This window comes from Nipponia nippon, unplaced genomic scaffold, assembly GCF_047370975.1.
Source record: "Nipponia nippon isolate SJK-2023a ecotype South Korea unplaced genomic scaffold, ASM4737097v1 scaffold_1, whole genome shotgun sequence".
In the NCBI taxonomy this organism is placed as follows: domain Eukaryota; kingdom Metazoa; phylum Chordata; class Aves; order Pelecaniformes; family Threskiornithidae; genus Nipponia; species Nipponia nippon.
The window spans coordinates 101,914,626-101,936,155 of NW_028262290.1; the positions used below are offsets into that span (position 1 = coordinate 101,914,626).

The 21,530-nt window shown below is 41.9% G+C and overlaps 2 protein-coding genes across 4 annotated transcripts in view; one reads left to right on the forward strand and one right to left on the reverse strand.

Annotated features, from left to right (window-relative positions):
• Window positions 1–46: 46 nt before the first annotated feature.
• ALDH5A1 (aldehyde dehydrogenase 5 family member A1) lies at window positions 47–10,319 on the forward strand. The gene is made up of 10 exons (XM_087764866.1): window positions 47–375; window positions 585–668; window positions 1,677–1,847; window positions 2,140–2,256; window positions 2,683–2,826; window positions 3,717–3,860; window positions 5,105–5,263; window positions 6,466–6,635; window positions 7,299–7,357; window positions 7,514–10,319. The coding sequence occupies exons 1-10, from the start codon at window positions 76–78 to the stop codon at window positions 7,717–7,719; spliced, it is 1,554 nt and encodes a 517-aa protein (XP_087620992.1). The 5' UTR covers window positions 47–75; the 3' UTR covers window positions 7,720–10,319.
• A 2,230-nt stretch (window positions 10,320–12,549) lies between these two features.
• The window catches only part of KIAA0319 (KIAA0319 ortholog), a 60,570-nt gene continuing 51,589 nt past the window's right edge, over window positions 12,550–21,530 (reverse strand). For 2 of the 3 annotated variants that reach the window (XM_087764967.1, XM_087764953.1), the window contains 3 exons: window positions 20,781–20,871; window positions 18,640–18,731; window positions 12,550–17,769 (listed from right to left, as the gene is read on the reverse strand). In XM_087764967.1, coding sequence (XP_087621093.1) covers window positions 17,591–17,769; window positions 18,640–18,731; window positions 20,781–20,871 — 362 coding nt within the window. In that variant the 3' untranslated portion in view covers window positions 12,550–17,590. The remainder of the gene's footprint in view (window positions 17,770–18,639; window positions 18,732–20,780; window positions 20,872–21,530) is intronic. The other variant, XM_087764958.1, reaches the window with a different exon arrangement.

The following is a 21,530-nucleotide window of genomic DNA, read 5'->3' on the forward strand; positions in this document are numbered from 1 at the left end:
CCTCCGCAGCTCCTCCTCCGGGGCGGCGCGGGGGAGCTCGGCCCGGGCTCCGCCGCCTGTCGCTAGTGCGCGGCCATGGCGAGCCTCCTGCCGGGGCGGGCCGCCGCCGCCCGCCGCCGCCTCCTGCTTCTCCCCTCGCCGCCCCCGGGTCCGGCGGCGGCGCGGCGCGGCAGCTGGGCGCTGCCCGCCGCCCTGGTGCGCCGGGGCGGCCTGGTGGGCGGCCGCTGGGTGGAGACGCCCGCCGCTTTCCCCGTGCTGGACCCGGCCAGCGGCGAGGAGCTGGGCCGGGTGGCCGACTGCGGGCCGGCCGAGGCGCGGGCGGCCGTACGGGCCGCGCACGAAGCCGGCGCCGCCTGGAGCCGCCTCCCCGCCAAGGTGAGCGGCCGCGGAAGATGGCGCCCGCCTGAGCGGCGAGGGGGCCCCGGGCCGGGAGGTCCGGTCCGGCCGGGGCCGCCCGTCCTCCGGCGGGCTTGCGGGTGCGCCCCGGGGGTCTGCCGGGGCTCGGCTTCCCCCTCGGAGAAGCTCGTCCCAGGCGCCGGGCCCTCCCTGCGGGCGGCGGCCACGGCAGCCTTCTCTCTTCCCAGGAGAGGAGCGTGCGCCTCCGCAGATGGTACGAGCTGATGGTGGAGAACAAGGAGGAGCTGGCGGCGATCATCACGGCCGAGAACGTGAGTGCGGCGGCGGGGCCCGCCCTGCCGGGGAGCGGCGCGGTGCCGGCTGCCCCTCTCGGCGGGGGCGCTGGGCTCTGCCGGCGTCCAGCCTTGCCGGCAGCCTGACACGGGCACGCTGACACTGAAGCAAACACGCACAGCCGCCGGAACGCCCAGTATGCGTTTCATCCGTCAGCCACCATCTCTTTTTTTGTTACTTAAAAAAGTTGAGGCTAGCGGACGCGCTGTGCGTTCGCGTCGCTCTGTTAGGTCAGCGGATAACGTTTCACACTTTCCTGTTTCTGGCATACATACAATCCATTATTTCGATGACAATAGTCCCTAACAGTCCAGCGGGAATCGGAGCCGCGTTGTGCCTCATGGTGTGCAAAGGCATACATCAGCCTAACCGCGGTCTTCATGGCAGAAACGTTTGTGTTTTATCAGTTTCATTGACTCAGAAAAAGTTGCAGTACTGTTAAAGCACGTCTCCAGGTTGGAGTCACTCCATGCGCTTTGATTTGCGTCACAGACTGGTGTCCTTTTGGATAAAACCACGCTAGAATATATTTCAGCAGCTCCTCTCTGGTGTCCCGGCTGCTAATGGTCGTTCAGTCCACGGGATCAGACCTGGAGGTAGTCCAAAGTCATACTCCCCAAAACAAACGTCCCTGGCATAAACTTGTGCCTGTTTTTGCCATGATTTGCGTCTTTTTCAGAATGGTCATAGCAGCTAACTGCAGAGTTTGTAAATAAACACACGCTACATTTGCTATTCCAGCTCCTTGCCTTGGGCAGGTATGAATCCAGGCACAACGTACAAGATGTTGACTATACAATGACGGTGTATTGAAGCCACACCACTATTGCTGCTGCAATCGCATGATCATTTTTGGAGACTGCAGTGTACATGATGGGGGATGGTGAAGTACTCTGAAAAGAACAGAAACTCTGAAATGACTTGTATTTGTTTTTATCGCTTCAGTCTGCCGCTTACGGTGTATTTTCAATCTGATTTAATCAAAGGGGAAGCCTCTGAAAGAAGCACAGGGTGAAATTCTGTATTCCGCCTCGTTTCTGGAGTGGTTTGCGGAGGAAGCTCGTCGGGTTTATGGTGATGTCATTCCAGCGTCCGCAAAAGACCGGAGAATCCTGGTGCTGAAGCAGCCAGTAGGAGTGGCAGCCGTTATAACCCCAGTAAGCATAGCTGGATTTTTCAAATCATATGAAGGTTTTCAGCTTAGTCCACAGCATGGGGCCTTATGGCTCCTCCTGCCCAGGAAACACCCCTGTAAAGTTTCATTTCTGCCTTGTACTCGCTTCTTGCTGGATTGGCAGCGCTGCTTTGTAATGTTCGCTTAGGACAAAGCACATCGCGCAGGTCTGTTTAGGTTATCACATAATTACAGAAAATGTCAGCTATTTCTGCAAAGGCAGGAGGCAAAACTTTCACAAGTTTGATTGATGGTACTTTTCTCTCTCATCCTAGTGGAATTTCCCCAGCGCTATGATTACCCGGAAGGTTGGTGCAGCGCTGGCAGCTGGCTGTACGGTGGTAGTGAAACCTGCAGAGGACACACCTTTATCAGCATTAGCTCTTGGGGAGGTGAGCTTTTATGCTAAGCTTTACCTTAGCAGCGGACTGAAGCTGTAAATGGGGCTTCGAAGATAACTTTGGCCAACTTCGTACATGAAGGAAGGACAAGTTGGCTGAATTGATCCAGAGGTTTTAGTTTAGTAAGAATCTTTGAAAGTTGCCTCTAATACGGTCTAGAGCCTCAACGAGGACCTGGCCAATTAACTACACAAAACAACTTCATATCTTTCCTTTGGTGACTTTGAATGACAGCCAGCTTAAACTGGAGCGAAGCTGCTGTCTTGACACCATGGCATCTGTTATGAGTTGTGCTGCGCAGTTTTGGCTTCCGCTGACGTACAGACTGGTTTCTTCAAAACAGTAAACAAACATTAAGTGACTATTCCTCATACAAAATCTACTGATAATGCAAATTCTGTGTTTCTTTTGTTGCAGCTTGCAAACCAGGCTGGAATTCCAGATGGAGTGTATAATGTTGTTCCTTGTTCCAGACAACAGACACCAGCTGTAGGGGAAGTTCTGTGCACTGATCCTTTGGTAGCCAAAATATCTTTTACTGGCTCCACAGCAACAGGAAAGGTACATAAGTGCACAGAATATCCTTGAAGATGATTACTGTGGTTATACTGGAAAGGTAGGGGGAAAGTGTGTGCCTTTATACAGAGCCTTCTTCTTTTCAGGCTGCTGTACACAGATTGTCCAAATAATTGTGTACTTCTTGAGATACTGTCTGTTTACTTTAATATCAGTACTTCGCAGGATGCCTGTGTGCAACTTCTGGATAATTGCCCTTTATTAAATTATAGTATGAACAGCTCTGTACAAGATGCTCTTGTTTCCTATCATAGGGAGACAACATACGTACTAATAAGAACACTGAAATTGAGTTTCAAAGTTACTATTCAGGAATGGCTTCTGCAGTTGAGAGAAAGTGTTAAGAGAAGTGAGGCCCTTGCATCTTTCCTATCAACCTTAGTCAATAAGCAATCATCTTACTCGTCACCATCTCTAAGGAAATCAATAGAACAGGCTAGATGATGGTAAAATTCTGTGGGATGGCCGTATGCAGAATGAAGAAAAAGTCTGATATCAAGGCAAATCTTAATCCCAAATTCTGTCAGATCTTGGAAAAATTTTGTAAGAGTAGTCAAGATTTTTATTACCAAAAAAGAAAAGAACAAGCAAACAAGAGTGACAATATTAGTGTATTTTTATACACTTTTGCCTGACCTGAAGTGGATGAAAATCCTTTTCTTCATTATTTCTTGGCCAGAATTTAATCTCTGAAGATTTTAATGATGGAAATTAGTCCTTGTTTTTGTCATAGGAGAAAACAGATGGTCTAGCATTATAGAGAAGATACAGATTAATGCCCTGCCAGAGTTAGTTTTTCACTGCCTTCCATCTGTGGTTCCCTAGTTCACATCTGGGAGAGGTACAAATTTCTGTGTCTCCTCTGTTGCCTACAGATATTGCTGAAACACGCAGCCGGCACTGTGAAGCGAGTTTCCATGGAGCTTGGAGGACATGCTCCTTTTATAGTGTTTGACAGCGCCAATGTGGACCGTGCTGTTGCAGGAGCCCTTGCTTCTAAGTATAGAAACTCAGGGCAGGTAAGAGTAACCTTTTTGTCCTTGTTTCTGGCAAGTGAAGCATTGTACATATAGTTTAAGCTGTAAAAAAAAGCTATTTTATGTAAAAGGAAAGCCTAGAACACTTCATTGTGAAGAGAAAGATGCTGGAGTCACACATGGCTCTGGGCACTCAAGCCAGTTATCAGCAAGTCTGAGCAACAACATCTGTAAGATTGTGTGTTCGATTCAAGTCTTTTTTTGTGTTCTGAAAGCACCCAGCAAGAGTTAAGGGGATTGACATCCGTTAAGGCACTCACAGCTAGATTTTTCCATAACGAGTAGCTTAAAAAAAGTGATAGACAGCATTCAAGTGTACATTGCTTCAAATGTATTCTACTTAGAGTCAAAAAATTTTTAAGAGCATCACTTTCCAGAACAGTCGGCTGAGCAGGGCTGTGTGGAGACTGTTCCAGCCTAATGAGTATTACCTCTACACATGAACATGAAGTTGACAAACTCCAGCTTTGGAGAAGCAGCAAGTTTTTGGTGGGATTGGGAGGTCATTTGGTTGGGAAAATGTTGCTTGAATAACACAAGAAGAAAACATAAGACTGATCTTGGGAAGAAAGAAAGGAAACAAAACAGAATGGCATGTGGACAAGGGTCACTGAGTGATCAGACGCAGACTGCACAAGATCTAACATGAAAGGCACCTCTGCTGCTGCACAGAAGGATAAAGTAGCTGTTACTTTTGAGAAGCTGTAGCAATCAAAATAGGAAGCAGTTAGAGCAAAGGGGTAGCACAAATAAGTAGGCCACTGAAAGCACTTAAATTGTAGGAAAAAAGCAAACTCAAACTCAATTAATGAAGGAGTTAGAAAAGAAGACCCCACATCACCAAGTGTGATTTGAGGTTCTGCTGCGCAGTCCAGCATTCTGCAGCCTAATTAGAAGGTCTTTCCTGCAGCTTCTGGACCTTGGTTGATCTGTATATCAGAGTCCACAGAACTCACGAAACCTTTTACCGGCATAAGCGACTTAAATTTGGCAGTGTGGCATATTTCACACATGTACTAACAGCTTGTTGAAGTTGTATTTCTAAAGTGAGAGGGGTGATGAAAGAAACGGCAAAGCTAGGTAACAGCTTAGGATGATGGAGAAGAGGCAGAGGACAGATCACTGCAGTAGCTGGATACTGTGGCAGGAAGGCCAGAATGAATTCATGGATAGATCAAATACAATATAATCCACTGTTTGTTTTTCCTTTTCATGTTTGTTTTCAGACCTGTGTTTGCACAAACCGTTTCCTGGTACAAAAGGGAATCCATGACAAATTTGTGGAAAAGTTTGCTAAAGCTATAGAGAGAGAACTACACGTCGGAAGTGGATTTGATGCAAAAACTACCCAAGGGCCACTAATTAACGAAAAAGCAGTGGAGAAGGTATAAATAAAAGATTTCATTTTTGACATCTTTATTTCCTTTTTATGATCCATAAAGTAACTTTATGTTTCTATTTCACTTTTTTTACGCTGTTTTGTTAGAATGTATTTGCAATGTGGCTGCAAGTGTGTTCTGTCCTCCAAGTCCATGTATAATAGAGACAAACGGATGTGGCCACTTAATGTAGGAGTCCCTACATTTCCATTAAGGGGAAAAAAGGGATTCCTCCTTTAGGAGAAACTGATTCCTCCTGATTGATTACTTCTTAGCGGTTGTCAAGAACATACACTGAAATTGGATACACTGTGAGAGTTCTGTGGCGATCCTGCAAGTCCGAAGCACTGTAAATGACAACTTATTTTGAAGAACAGTGCCTCTGTTTGGCAAAAGCTAAGCAGAATAATACATTGAGGTTAAAAATACCAGAGCTCTGGATGTTGTAATCACTTGAAACCTTACATGCATGGTTTGGGTCTTCTGTTTTGGATGACTTGTGACTCCAGGAAATTTTATTTTATTTTTTTAATCGCAGTAAGTCACATTTTCTGTAATATTTCACCCTTCCTAAGGTTAAAGATTATTAAATTATGTGGTTCATACTTTCTAAAATACTATGGTTCAGTTATATGCAGGCTTGGTTTGAATCCCATTATACTTGAATGCTGCCAGATTCTTTCTGTTTATAAAATAATAGAATATGAAAATAGTCAGAGTTATTTGGGAGACAAAGGATGCAGTACTTTGATTTGTTTCCTTCATGCCTTCCCTTTGTGCATCACAAATGGTGTGTGTGTGTATCATATACATCTCTATATACAAATAAGCAAGCGCTGTATAGAGTCACTTAACTGCCCTTCTGTAATTTCAAAGGACAGTATTCTAGGTGGAGACTGCTACTTCAGTTTTCTCATTACTTTCTTGTCTTTGGATGAATTGTAGATGCAGGGGGTGGAAAATGTTCTTGCCAGTAGCATCTTGACTGGGGCCACACTCATAATTCATCCCTCTGAAATTATGTCAGACTGAGAGAAATAAAAATTCAAGAGAAATTTTAAATAATATTGCAAATGGTCTTCTGCAAAGTATAAACCTCTCTCCAAAATCTTCTGTTTAATACTGGAGAGTATTATTTCTTCAGTGGAAAATATACTATTGTTCATTCCTAAAGGCTGACACTGAGATTTTTGTTTTGCATACCGCAGGTAGAGAGACACATTAATGATGCAGTTTCTCAAGGAGCATCTATTGTGACTGGAGGGAAACGACACAGCTTGGGGAAGAATTTCTTTGAGCCAACATTACTAAGTAATGTTACAACAAAAATGCTTTGTACCCAAGAGGAGACATTTGGCCCTTTAGCACCAGTTATCAAGTAAGATTATGCATTTTCCAGATTAAAAATAGCAAATAAAAAAAACAATGAAAGATTATTTTGAATAAGTACGATTCGAATGACAGTTTGCCAGTTTAGGATCTCTGCAACTTTTTGAAAATTATTTTCTTTTAAATTGTATCAGCAGGTAAGCAAGGGTAGATAGCAGCAAAATCATCAACTTCATGATTTGTGGTATGAAGCAGGAGGCAGGACTTTGCAGTTTGTAATGTGATTTGCTAGTTGTAAGTTTTTCTGACAGAGGATGACTTAGAGCTCTCTCTTCTCCCCGAAACCTTCCCTGCCTCTGTCCAGAGCAATTGGATGTGATGGAAAAACAGTCCTCTCTTATAGTTGAGAGTACTTGTGAAGTTGGGGAAATTGGTGGGCTAACCCATGTAAAGTAAATGTTTTAGCTACCAGTATCTAGGGAGGATAAAGGCAATCTTAAGTACTTAACTGTAGTTTAAATTAAGAGTTAAGCGGTAGAAACTCCTCCATTGTTTCAAAGTGAAAATTAACTTAGATGTTTAAACTACACTTTTGGAAAAAAACTGTATCTTGACTTTTTTATTTCTGATAAGGCTGTTTCTTCTCAGTAAGTCAGCAAGACAGTAAATGAACTGCAGGCCTCATTTGTATATTTTCTTTTTATATTGACAGATTTGAGACTGAAGCAGAAGCTATTGCTATAGCAAATGCGGCTGATGTGGGTTTAGCAGGTATGCCTCTCTGTCAGATAAATGTATTTCTGTGGGTTTATGAGCTTAAGTGTTATGGGGTCATGATTTTTAATGTCAGGAAGTTTCTTTTTCACAGTCTTCTGCAATTGTTCTTCCTGATTTTAATTTTCATTCCTGTATCTGTGTGCATGGCAGGATATTTCTACTCCCAAGATCCAGCTCAGATCTGGAGAGTCGCAGAACAGCTGGAAGTTGGAATGGTTGGTGTTAATGAAGGCATAGTCTCCTCAGTGGAGAGTCCTTTTGGTGGGGTGAAACAGTCTGGCTTAGGGCGAGAAGGTTCAAAATATGGCATCGATGAATACTTAGAAATAAAATATGTCTGCTTTGGAGGCCTATAAAAATCTTCAAAAAGCACAATCCCAACAGCTTGGAAGAGTGCACTGTAGTTTTAACAAGCTTCTTGAACCAGAAATATGTATGAATGAATCTTTTACCTTCTTCAAAACTAAGCAACCCTGTTCTGTATGTGTAGAGATATTTACAGTATTCTGTGCTGCCATACATTTTTACATGTTCTTTCTTTATACGTTCAGTTTTTCAGCAGTGTTATCACAATGTCCATCATCTTTAGTAAGGAGTAGGGAATAACGCACATTTATTATGCTTGGATTACCCCTCTGTAACTGGGAGGACTTGGGAGACCTGTGTATAATGAAAACAGATCATAACCTATAGCAAGGGGAAACCACACCACCATTTTCTACTGCCTCCAATGTTTCAGTGTGGATATGGGAGGCTTTGGGGATGGCAGTCTCCCTTTAGAATTTTGTGTAAATACTCATTTTCTAATGTGGTTACGATGTGACCTTCTTTTAGAAGCAGGTGTGTCTTTTTTTTTTTTTTTAATTGTGGGAGAATCTGATGCTTATGAAAGGTGAGGAGTTGCTTTTAGCTACAGCTAGGCATCCGTGCGCGCAAACGGGCAGCTATTTCAGTGCATGGTAATGCTGGCTGCAGAGCTGCCACCTGTACAGCTTTGGTCTTCTGAGCAAAGAGCTGTAAGAGAGGTCCTGGGAACAGGACAGTCCAGGACAAGGAGCTGCTGGCTTAGTGAGTAGCAGGAGGAAGATGGGATGCTTACTTGCAGGAATAACGTGCAGAATTATAAGGGGCCACTATAAGGGCTGTGTAAAGGAAGCACAAGTGGTGACATGATAATATAGATAAACTGCCTTCCATAAACAGATTGTGACTCTTCTTGGGTAGAAGTACAGTCACTGATGTAAATGTTGCTCAGTGTCTAAAAGAACATTACTCACCACCTCCAAAGACCATGAGCAGATAGATGGTTCCGTTTCTACGGGCTTTGTGCCTTGAATTGGATGTGTGGTTACACAGGTGAATGTCCATTAGGGAGGAAGGTTTAAAAACCTTTGAACTTGGCTAACTTGTGACCTAATAAAGATTTAAATAGACGTGATTAGAGGTGAGACTTCTACACATCACCTCACTATTTTGTCATCTTCAAAAGATGATGTAAAGCTTCCTTAATACAAAATAAACAATGCTGTTTAAACATTATTTTAATGGCAGTCAAAAGAAGCACTTTAAAAATGTGCGCTGTTTATTTGGCAAATGAATCAGCACTGCAGAGGCTAAGAGAAACAAAATTTGTTTCCTGTGTTCGTTAACTTTATTTGGTGGGGCTTTACTCATTAATTATTAAAAATAAATAAAAGAAGGCAACAGAGCTCTTCTTCCTGTACACTAATGAATGTACCCTGTGAAACGGGATATTTTAAAATATTTTATCGAATCAGGCAAGGAGGTACCAGGTAACACAAGACAGACTTGGGTGGGGTGGGGAGGGGGGAAGCAAGCCGGAACTGAGTTTCATGGGGTTTTTTTAAAGCACACATAAAGGTAGCATTGACTGCTACTTATTATTTCCACATATTTTTTATGGTTATATTTGTGTGGCGCTTGAGACCAGGTGGGTCTGGAGCATATTATCTGTCCGTAGAGCGTGCATCATGCCAACCAAAGGGCAGTTAAAGGACGCTTACTGCCCTTCCAGTAATTTCCAATGCACCAAAAATGCATATTTAAGATAGTGAGGACTTAATACCATTATCAGTTGCAGCATATGTGCTTGTTATCAAGAACAAAAAAAGGACGGCCTATTTCTACACTAGCAGCAAGAAACGTTATAGCCAACTTCGAAGCTTACGCTGTTGAGTGCACAGGCTGCCTAAATTTGGGGAATGCAGTGTTGTGGAAGAGGAAGCTGTTTACCAGCCCTGGCTGCCAATACATGTTTATTTCTTACTGGAAAGAGTAGCTAGGTAGAAGGTTGTAACTTGGTGGCTGGGTACCACACCACACTGATGCAGGCACGCTTAAAGACAGGTAGAGTATTGGCCACTGAAACTGCACAGGCTTAAAATATGTCTGCCTGTGAACTGCAGTATAAAGTTCTCTCATTTACTGCTGTGTGGCAGTGCAGTCTTGAATGTGGGTATACTTCTTGGGACAGTGCAGCTGCAGAACAAATTCTTTAACCCACTGCTCTATTTATTGGAAAGTGATTGATCTGATGCATTGGTGCATTTAAAACCTTTATGTCTTTTCTGAGAATAGCAGTTAATGAGTAAAAGTTTACGTTTTTTCCTAGCAAATAATACCTTATGCCTGATAACAAACACAAAACATAATTAAAGATAGGGTATGTAATAAACTTTAAAAATACCTTTGTCTAGATTGGATTGTGGTTGGATTCCAGCATAGTATCCTTGTGTCAGTAAGGTCTATATCCATTAAGCACAGAATAATCTTAAAGTTGTCTTCATAGAAAAAGCTGTGATTCTTCAACAAAAGATATACTTGAATTCTCACACCTCAGTTATGTTGATTACACTTGTGATAGTTTAGCAATTTCTGGATATTAAAACTGTGATGGAAAAATGTTTTCAGTTAATAAATAACTTCTGTGAAAGCACTGGATTTTGTGGTTTATTACCTTACGCAATGTTGAATTGACAAACTGACAGCAGCCACATTAAGTTCAGTCTCTCAGATTTGCATGGAATTTTTTGTTCTGCCAGCCTTAGCACTGGAAAAAAAGACACTTCTTTGCATCCACATGTTCATGAGGTGTTAAGATTTTGGTTTCCCCAATTACAGTCCTTCGAATCTAAATCAAATAGATGAGACTACTTCAACATAATAATACGCCATCAGTCATTTTGTATGCAAGTCTTTTATGCTGAATCAAACGTTTTACTACAAGTTACAGGCTTTGTGGATCAGTGCCTTTCCCCGCTTTCAGGATATGACTACCCGCATAATGCTTTACTTCATTTATGAAGATTTAAAATAGATTTTTGGAAGCTTTATTTCCATTTATTTAATACAGTTTTGAAGCCTCCAAAACTGTCTTTTGATTTCCAACCCAACTTAATCATGGCCAATTTCCATTTTATTTTCTTATATTACCTTTTAAACAGCTGTTGTGTTTGACCCCGCCCCGCCTGTCTTCTCTGTAAGAGTAATAAACTCTTAAGAAACTATGTTCACCTGTTCTACTGGATATTAACTTTTTTTTTTCCAGCTTAAATAGGCAGAGATTATCTCCAACCACAGTGCACAAGCTTTTTTTGGCAAGTCATTCTAGGTAATGCTTGTCCATTGGTATGCTAGGCTGGCAAAGTTACCTTGGGTGCTCAGAGTAAGTGCTCGTGCTGCTGGGAACACTGATCCAATACCAGTGAAGACAATCAGTCTTACTGAGAAGTATGTCAAGCCCGACCAATGTCTAGTACTTAAATTTTGTTTACAGTAGTTGGCAGATTGCACTTTGTTATCTCTTGTCACCAGGATCAAGGAAATGTTTAAGCAGGCTAGTGTTCTGCAGCCTGTCCATTCCCAGACACTGGTGTTTTTAGACATATTTTATGGTTTTATAATTAATTGTGCTTTCAAGATTAAGTCACAGAAGATAAACAGCAGTTTAAACAGTTTGAACAGAGTAAAATAGTGTTTAGTGTTCTAAATCAGGCAGGCACATGTTGGGAGCTGGGCAATCCTGTAAGTAAAAGAAGCTCCATGCTTTGACTTGGCATTGAAGTAACTGTCTCGCTGTAACTGGCGGAGTCGTAAGTGTAACTAGTCATGCCCTTTGTCCTAGCTCTACTGCTTATTCAAGGGCTGAACTATCTGAAAGGAGGAGCTTTAAGTATGCTGTTCAGAAGCTCTAAGGTAAATTTTTAGCACTTGTTTGAAGTGTTTTCAATGTCAAAACTCTGCCTAGGAGCTTCCACAACACGAGAAGTTGGTGGTTTATTCATTTTATTAGTGAATGCTAAAGCTAGCTTAGCACAACTGGCTTAAGTTGTTCAGGAATCACTACTGATTATCTTCTGTTGCACCAGTCGAGAGGCTTCCATCAGCCTACTCCGAGGGAGCGGGGAGGCTACTGCTGTTAGCGAAGTGTACACAATATTTATTTATTCTTCAATAAAGGACACTATGTATCTTGGCAGCTCATTCAGCAGGCAATATTCCCTGGTAGGAGCTGAGTATGAAAGTAAGAGGTACCATGCAGACTGTGGCACCATGTATCCAAATACACTTAAAGTTGCTTTTATGGTGGATGTTTTTTTCCTTACAGAAAGACACTTGTATCTCATAGTACCTTTTATTATCATGATTTAGCACAAACTTTACACACACTCTGATGCATGGGTTGTTCTTTTCCAGTTCAGAAACAGGCAGCATAATCCACCCCTAGCTAACAGGAGTGTATTGGGTTATACTGCACACTAGTATCTCTGATTACTGCAAGCAGCCATTGTACTTACAAACACTAAAGTACTGGATTTGCTATAGACTAAGCCACAAAACTTGTGAAATCACCACACTTGGCATGACAGCTGGTGAATATTTACACACAGCCAATTAAACCAAGTAAGGACAAGCACCACATGAAAACTCTTACTGTAAACTGCAGTAATTTTTTTTTCCTGCTCTCTGATGTACTGAATTACGCTACCTCTGAAAAAAGATACTGTTTTGCTTTTGTCAGTAACAAGGGAAGGGATCAGATATTGCACTGCTTTTATGTTTGAGTACAGACATAAGCTATGGTATACGAAACATCTCTATTAGCCTGACCTGAGTGTTGAGTCCAATAAAGAACACCATGTCTAAAAGAGTACCTGACAAGTTCCTAGAAGGAAAGACAGAACTTTATTAGTAGTTACATAAATGTAGTAATTTCAGCTCAGAAATGGTTCCAGTTACAATACATTATCATTTGCAATAAATAACATTTTCTAGAAACAGATTCCTAATATAAATTCTGTAACAGCTCACCCATCCACCCACAGGGAGAAGTGCTTCCATACAGAGACAAACTACTGGTGTGTGGCTCATCTGTACTTGATTCGTAGCCTCTGCAAAATTAAAAATAGTTTGCCTTTTCTCCCTCCTTTTTAAAATTTTATTTCTAAGCTTTAAGGTTCCCTCCCTTGCCTTGGGGAGTTCAGGACCTAAAAGGTATGTGAAAGGGTTTCTCCTTTGCTGCAGAAATACGGGATTAGCATTCTAGTTAGGGATCAATGATAAGCAATAGCTGATGTTAAGAAACTAACTCACCTCTGTCCCATTTCCCTTCTTCTAGAGGAACGTTTACCTCTCTCAAACCTCACATAAATGGCTCAGAAGCCTAAAGTAGCTGTCATTTTATTACCACCATCCCAAAGCCCCAGATAACTACAGCCCATTATCAGTATATTGAGGGGCAAAACTATTTCACTTCAGGCTTAAAACAGGAATAGGACATTTGCCTAAGAGGTCAATTATTTCATGAACATCAGCACTGTCTAAGGAAAGTTCAAATTCAGCATAGAGAAGACACGCATGCACTCACACTCTGTTAAGTTCACACACTTTTAAATTCCTTGCATGTGCGCACACTTCTGTTCACCCATAAGAGACCAAGAAAGAAAAGGAAAATCAGCATTGTATAAGCAAACACAGGTGACAGCACAAAACAGATGCTTGAACAGTACCTGTATCTGATGAATCTGACAGAGGGATACTGCTAAGACTCTGTTTACATAAAAGGACGCAGTTGAAAATGTATTCTTACACATGAAACCAGAATAACTTTTTTTTTCCCCTCCCCAAGTAAACAATCCTCTTCAATTAGACTGTTCACATTTTACCTGAATTTCTCAGCAATCTACTCAGTTCAAATGAAAGGTTGAACCACAGGACACAGAATCTGGATGTGCATCTCAGCAGATTTGCCAAGGTAAATCTTGTTTCGTACTGCAGTGGCATTTTGGTTAAGAAAATTAAAAACACAAGCCAACGACCTGTTCACAGTGTGGCAGTTTCATGCTGCGCATACACTGCGCTGAGTACTGAAGTTGAGTAGTGAACCTATTTAATGCCTCAGGCAGTAACAGTAACGGAGTTTTTTTCCAAAATATACTCCTTACTTAAAATGCAAACAAGCAGTCCTTTTACATAGCTGGACAATCTCTGCTTGTGCATGTATCGCCACGTATAAATGTAAAACCAAGATGCAAATGAAAATCCAGTGCTCACATCAAGGCTATGAGGCACTGGAAGTATTAGCACACTGTCTGCTTTCAAAGAGAGGCAGTGTCTTATCAGTGCCAAACTGAATTCATTCTTTATTTTCAGTGGACTCTCAGCCATACACGATAAGCTATATCTGGTCTCCTCTGCTTTTCAGTGCAGATGAGACTGTTTGGAATATCCCCAACCCTACTTCACAAAGAAGCTGCCAGCACGCTTTCTGTATATGAAGGAAAACAGTGTGTGGAAGTAAACATGAGGACTGAGAACCTGCTTCAAACCCATCATAACCCAAACTAGAAGGCTAGCATCAGAATTCTACCATTGTGTTTGCACCTTAACAGCTAGTTTTCTGACCCTTTCATTCCAGGTATGACCTGACATTCTGCAAGAAAGCAACGGTTCCAGAAATAAAAATTACACTGAATCAAGATACAAGGCTTGCTACAGTCTCTCCTAAATTTCTCACAAAATCATGCTTGGCCAAGTGACACAAACATGTGATATCACAAATTCACAGAGCCAGGAACTACTATTTTCAACTTCTGTGCAAGTTTCCTATTAAGAGCAAACCTGATCTTATGTAAGAGGAATGACTTCTTACAAGGAGGTAGAAGAATCAAACTAGTAGAATTAGAAGCAGCTCAAAAATTTAAACTATATTCAACTTACAAAACAACAACAACAAAAAAACCCCTAAAATACTGTTAGCAACAAAGATGTCAAAGCATCATCTAGATAACAGAATTTAGTAAGCAATGTCCTTGTTAGGGCCTTATGCAATAAGAAATTGGTCTAATATTTCTTATTTGTTAGAGTAAGAAATACTTAGCCAAATCATACATACGTTCTCATGGCACATGAGCTTACCACTGATCCAAAGATCTGAGCCCACAGCATGTGTGTGGGGGAGGGGGAACAGCCCTGGGAATTCTGCAGCATTAAGGAAAGCAGGCTTATGGTTCCCGTAGCTGTTATACTAGAGAATCCATCTTTAGGGTTTTTTTTTTTGTTTGTTTGTTTTTGGTTTTTTTTTTTAAAAAGATGTCTGAACTTTAATTCCTTGAAAGAACAACCACCTAAGCTTCAGCACCAGCTTTAAAAACATAAAATAAACCCAAAACACACAAGTGACTGACTTCACAAAACTGAAGGATGCTGCTGACTGTGCTTACATGTCCTAAAAGGTAAGTTTATAGATAAAGGCACACTGGATACAGTATTTAGCAGAAGCATTAATGGCAGTGTGGCCAACACAAAGTTGTAGTTGCCTATGCAACTCCCCCCCCGCCTTTTTTTTTTTTTTTTTTTAAAAACTGCATGTTTCCAAGAGCATAATTCCTGCTAGGACATTTTGGGAATTTGTGCAGAATGGATTAAGCCCAACATTTTGATTTAAAAAAAAAAAATTAATATTTTGAGTGGGCCTTAACTTTCTTCAGGAATGCTTTAAAGTGAACATTGCGTTATTATTAACACATCTGGAGCAGAAATTGAAAGACATCAAAAGCTGACCTTGCTTTTATTGACCAAGTTATTTAAAAATACATATATATATATATATATGCACACACTCAAGAAGGGGGAGGGTAAGATAAAGTAGATTTCTTTCAATAAATAGCCTAAAACCCCCATACAAGTAGAGTTAAAACTTGGCTTCTGAAGAAAGCAAATCATACCACTTATACTGCATCTTGCTGGTAGGTATGGGAAAAACATGGAAAACACTTGCATTAGCCCTTTTTAGCTCTTCATAGCCTCTCCCACCACTGTGACTCCTGCAGCCACACTCAGCTCTTGAGAGACAACATGCAGGGCTGGGCACAGGATTAACACTCCTCAGTGCAGCATTAGTAGCCTTAGGGACTGTTGCTGGCTGCATTCAAGAATCAAAGGTATGAAACCAGTTACGAGCATGCCATGTTGCCTCAACTTTTGACTACCGATTCCTTCCAACCTAGACAGTTCTCCGAGTTTTGCCCAACTCCATTAACAAGAGAAGCATAGAAGCCACAGTGTTCAACCCAACTACTCTCTTGTGTTGGACTTCTATGAAAGGACAGAGAAAGCCCCAAAATTCTCCACCAAATTATTCTTCATGATGGAGGTGGGCTATGTGTCATCTGCTCCCCTTGATCTCTATACTGCTTCACCTTTCTCTGTTAATGGATTCTCCACCACCAGATTTAAAAAAAAAAGTTAAACCCCACCCCCCCCCATCCAAAATGCTCCCAGAGGAATGTTTTCTGTATCAGAACACATCATTCCTCCAGCTCAGCCCAAGACTCCAGCATATCAGTAAAGGACTCCCAGGAAAGGCTGACATCATGGCCAGACAGTACCACTAACACAGATGCCCCCACAAGTGAGACTGATGTATATAAGCCAGGTCTTCAGTTTGGGATTTAAAGAACAGTATTGGGGGCATGGCTTCAAAGGCTAACAAGCACACTGTAAAGAAATTACCCAGATTGTGAACAAGAACATCAGAATTCCAACACACCTACCCTTCACAAACACCTAAAGGGATCTCTTTAGGCCAACACATCTAGTCACTGAATAGCCACAGAGGAAAAAGTAAAATAATCTTATGTTCAAGCTAAAGCCTTTCTCAGTACCAATTCCCATAACAATGAAGGTAGGTGTTGAACCTCCTGCTCCACATAGGGTATTTTGCCACAAGCGTTTCACTGCACAAATGCCTGGCACATTCTTTAACTGAGCACCAAGGCTGACAAATGAAAACTTATCTCAGCTAAGGGTTCAGTCTTAAAAGGTCCAGAGCTCCTTAAAAGTGCTCTCTAAGCAAAAGGTTGTTTGGGATGCTCAAAATGCTTCGGAAGGTGCAATGCACTGAGTCCTTCCTGCCTTTCTGCTGCTGTTCCCTGGCTGGACACGGCAGACTCCAGAGAGCCAAAGCATCTTCATCTTTACAGAAGCAACGTAATGCTGGACTTCCTGCAGGCACCATACTTTCTATGCAAATACAGGTAACATTGCATCCTACAGGACACAGATGTATCACATTACAGCTGATTAAGTGCAACTACTAATTGTAAACGTCCTTAGAAAACAAAGACATTTCCATTTGATGAGCGCTACCCTAGAAAAGGAAGCCACAAAGCATAGTTGGAGATAAATACAATGCACTAAAAATGCTCTCTCTTTGTGTTCCTAACCTAAACTGAAGATGGAGCCTGTGGTCACATATTGCTCTCTATAGTTGTACGGGAATTTATCTATATTGGCTTTCGCTGGTTTAGGTCTGCATCGTAATCACACTGCTTCTCCAAGAGAGAAATAGGAGCACAGGACACAAATCTGTACGCATCTCAGTTACCATCGTTACTAGCATAACAGCCCTGGCTAGTTTTGTAGCAGTGATACAAGAAAAAAGGCCTTCTGAAGTTCAGACAAACATTCAGCATGGAACATGCAAGAAATAAGATGTTCTCTTCCTTGTTCCTATAAAGGTGACAAGAGGAGTTAGCTGACCATCTAATCCTTCCTCCCTCCTTCCACTAACTGTGCTAGAAATTTACCCTTTCATCTGCAATTAGTTGGTATTTTAGGAAGCTTTCGGTTCTGGAAAAACAGAGGTGGGCCAACATGTTTCAGATGTGTTGAACCACTGTGGTCTGTGCTTTTACCCTCATTCAGTTATCTGTCTTTGGAGGTGTAGTTGAAGGAAACTCCATTTCTGATGGATCCATTCATGAGGGTTTTAGGATTCTCTCTTTCAACCTTTTCTCTGCTGAAGATAGTGTCCTGATCACTGTCAAACTCTGATTCAGAGACCATCAGACTGGAGTTGTGTTCTGTACTTCTGTGTTTTATACCTGACAATAAAAAAAGCAAAATAAGCTCATTAGAAAGGTTTCACTTTTTAGTAACAACTAACCATCCTCTCCTCTGCTGTGAGAGATGAAAGATAAGTGAAAACATTCTCTGCAATCCAGCATAACAGTGTAATAATCCACTGCCACCATCAATATAAAAACTGGGCTAGGAGGTTATCATATACTATCAGGCAGATACTCTTCCGATTTCACTGCAAGCCCATCAGTTTATGGCTCTGAAATGTGAATATATGCATTTAAATTTGAAACAATTAGATGATCTTAGTACATAGCTAATGTATTTTTAATAGCTTGAATCTGGAAACTAGTCTGTCCACTCAACTATCTGATTAACACAAGTGGCAATGAAAGGTCACAGTTTCTACAGAAATGTTATGTCTGTCTTCCTAGGACAGCAATTTCTTAGGATGATTTTATTTCCCTGGATTTCAGTATGTCCCCTGCTAAAAACTGAAACTCAGGTAAATCAAAATATACGTGAACAGAGGGTAGCAGCTGAAGTCTACTGATGTTTAACAGAACACTTATGGGCCAGGAGGGAACTGCTGCGCAGCAATAAAAACAGCTCCAAATTGAAGTGTGTGCAGGGGAGGAGGGGTTACATGGAGAAAGTCTGTGAGACAATTAGATGTTCTTAATTAAGATTAACAAAGACACTCAGAGCAGTGGCTGAGCCCAAGGCCTCATAAAAGAAGTGAAGTTATTCTCCCTCAACCATTTCATTGTCTATGCTTGCCTCTGCCATTCCCAAACTTGTAGGCCAGCTTCTGGGCTCCTCCTGACTGCAGGTGTCCATCCAACTGACTGTCAGCTTGGTGGGTGAGTTCCCAGCTGAAAGATAGCACTTACCATATTTGGGTCGTAGCTCCATTCTCTCCTGCTCATCTATGTTATCTAAGATAGTATACTTTGTTTTCTTTCTTATCTTCGTCCTCTTTCTGCTAAAAAGAAAGTTACCACAAAGACATTTACTTTTCACGTACACACATAAATCCTCTCCCTCTCCCTTTTCATACACATAGCTACACACCCCAATATACAGAACCTCATTGTACTGCTTCACCTTCACTTAAAAAGAATGGTTCCAGTTTATACCTATATAAAGCAGTTGTACAATCTGGACCAGAGGGTATAGCTTACTTTCTCTCTGATATACAAAATGAAGAAAACAAGAAAGACTGACTCGCTTTCTTAGGCCACAAGGGTTCAGTTTGTTCAATTTCAACATAGTAACTAGACACGAGGTAGACATATATTCATTTATTTCCAAATAAAATTGCTTTAAGAATTGCTTAGTCCCCAATTTATTTTTTTTTTTACCTGAGAGAATTTAAGTGGTGCTTGTCTGGCTATGCTTACAGAGAAGACCAGACAAAAATGGAGATTGGCTCCCAACAAAAGGGACAAAGCCCTTCTGGTCTGTAGGCAAATCCCCACCTGTTCTTTCTTCATATAAATCCTTCCCAGCATCTACTTCCACAATGCTGCAAACATCATCATCTCTATCTTAAGTTTCAGCTATTTGCAGGAGTTACTCATCTGCTCACTAATATGGAAGGAAAAGTCCTGGAGCTAGAGGAACAGACACAGAACCCTTTGTTGTATTGGATCGAGAGGGAACAAACAAAGGATTTCAGGGTAGAAATAAGGGCATTCACGTATACAACCCACTTTCTCATAACTTGGGGGGGGTGGGGGGATGGGGGGGTGGGACATGCTCTTTGTCAAGGCAAGGTCTGGAGAAGCACTCCCACCCAGATTGCACAGTTCACAGTGCAGAAGCCATCTACTGCTCAGCCAATGTTTCAGCAACAGCCAGCCACTCTGCCTCTCCTCTACAGTCTTCTAAAAAATGGAGTTCATTTGGCAACTCAACAAAGCCTTTAAAACCTGCAAAACTCCAGGCAAATCTTGGACTACAGTGTATCTTCTTCCTGTAGTTTCCACAAGGCAAAGGGCATCTCTTGCCATTCTGTCCTGTGCAGCATTTCCCTCCTCTTTTTTACATATATCTCCAGCAACCAGCCCTCACCACAAGCCACATGAGGACAAAGGACAGAAGCAGCTGAACTCCATAAAGAATCCCTTTCTCATCAAATCCACACAAGCCTGTGAGGCTCCACCCCACACTGTGGGGGTGGAGTGGGACACACTTCTATTTAAATCTTTCTACCAACAGCACTGTTCCTTCAACCATAAAAAGGAAATCAGTATCAACTCCCACACGTTTAAAACAGCACCCTTTACATACTGCAAAGACACCCTAGAAAAAGCTGAAAATCCAGAAAGATTTTGACGGCATTTCGTTTTTGCTAACACCTGAACAAGCTCTCTATTTGCTGGGCTCTTTGAGCAGCAGCAAAAACACTTGCTCTAGTGACAGAACTTGCAGGGGCTTGTCACTTGAAATAGAATTTCTTATCAGCTCACTAGGAAAGACTGGAGGCGGGGGCAGAGGGGGAAACGACATAGAGTACTAGGCAAAACTGTTTAAGGAAAGAGGAAGCCAGAAGTTTGCGTGACTGAGATCACTGGAGTACTCCTTGCCTGTCAGCCAGATGCAGCCCACGTGTCCACCCTTCCTGTCCAAGGGAGGCACCAGGCTGGGAGAAACTCCCTTCCCACGGCCTAGAACACTCCTACGTCAGTGACCTTCAGGGTGTGCCTCTTCCTTCTTACCATGGCGTACCTGGAGGACTCAGTGGGAGACCATGAAGATCTGCAGTATACTCTCAGCATTTAAACATAAATCATCTCTTAATATGGAGGATACTCCAATATCGGCTTTTTGTTTTTCAAAATACAGAAGAGTACAGAGCCACAAATGGATACTCATTTTTGCAATGAAAGCGTGTCCGTGCAGAAATAGCTACGGGAAGTTCCTCACATGCCTGAAGAGTTCAGTGGTTTAGTGCTAAGGACTGGACTAAAATGTGGCAGTTGTGTGCAGTTTTTGCATATAACCCATCAAAAAGAAACAAATAATGTACCTTTTGCAGCAGCAGATGCAGAACCAGGCAAGCCCTACCATGACCACAACCAAAATAAAAACAGATACAGTCACATAGAGTATACTCCACTCTGAAAAAAGAAACACAACAGTGCTTTGTAGAGTAGTATGAATAGAATAATTTCTAATACAACTCTATTAAAATAACCAATCCTGAGGAATGGGAGTGGCAACAGGAACTTAGGAAAACTTAGCACATTCATTCTCAGAAGAACTCTTAAGCTTCCAGATTGACAGTGCACGTCTGCAAATTTTCTTCCACTCCAATACCTTTTACCATCCCAAGATACCTGAAGACTATGCGGGAACTGAAAGTCAAGAGGGCACGGTTACCACCTCAGTTATTTTCTCTAACTCAAATAAACACAGGTGTACTCTGGGTCTGGCATTTTAGAAGTGCATTAAAAGAGCAGCTGATTAGAGACAGATCCTTCTACTTGCATGCTTACATTTGTAAATCCAGGAAAACACAAGAAGGATACAGAGACACGTGCAATAACGTGAACTCCAACATGTGTATACTCACTATTTCAGTGTTGTTATTACACTATGGAACAACACAGCATTAGGGCGGGGCTGCAGGAGGTCCCAGCCCCAGGCTTAATACCTACTGTCTTATCTTGGTTGGCCAATTAGTCTTTGCTCACTAACAGACAGACACATGGCCCATGGTCACTTAGTGGCTTCTAGCAACCTCCTTATAAATTTCTATAGATTTGCTTGAAGACTA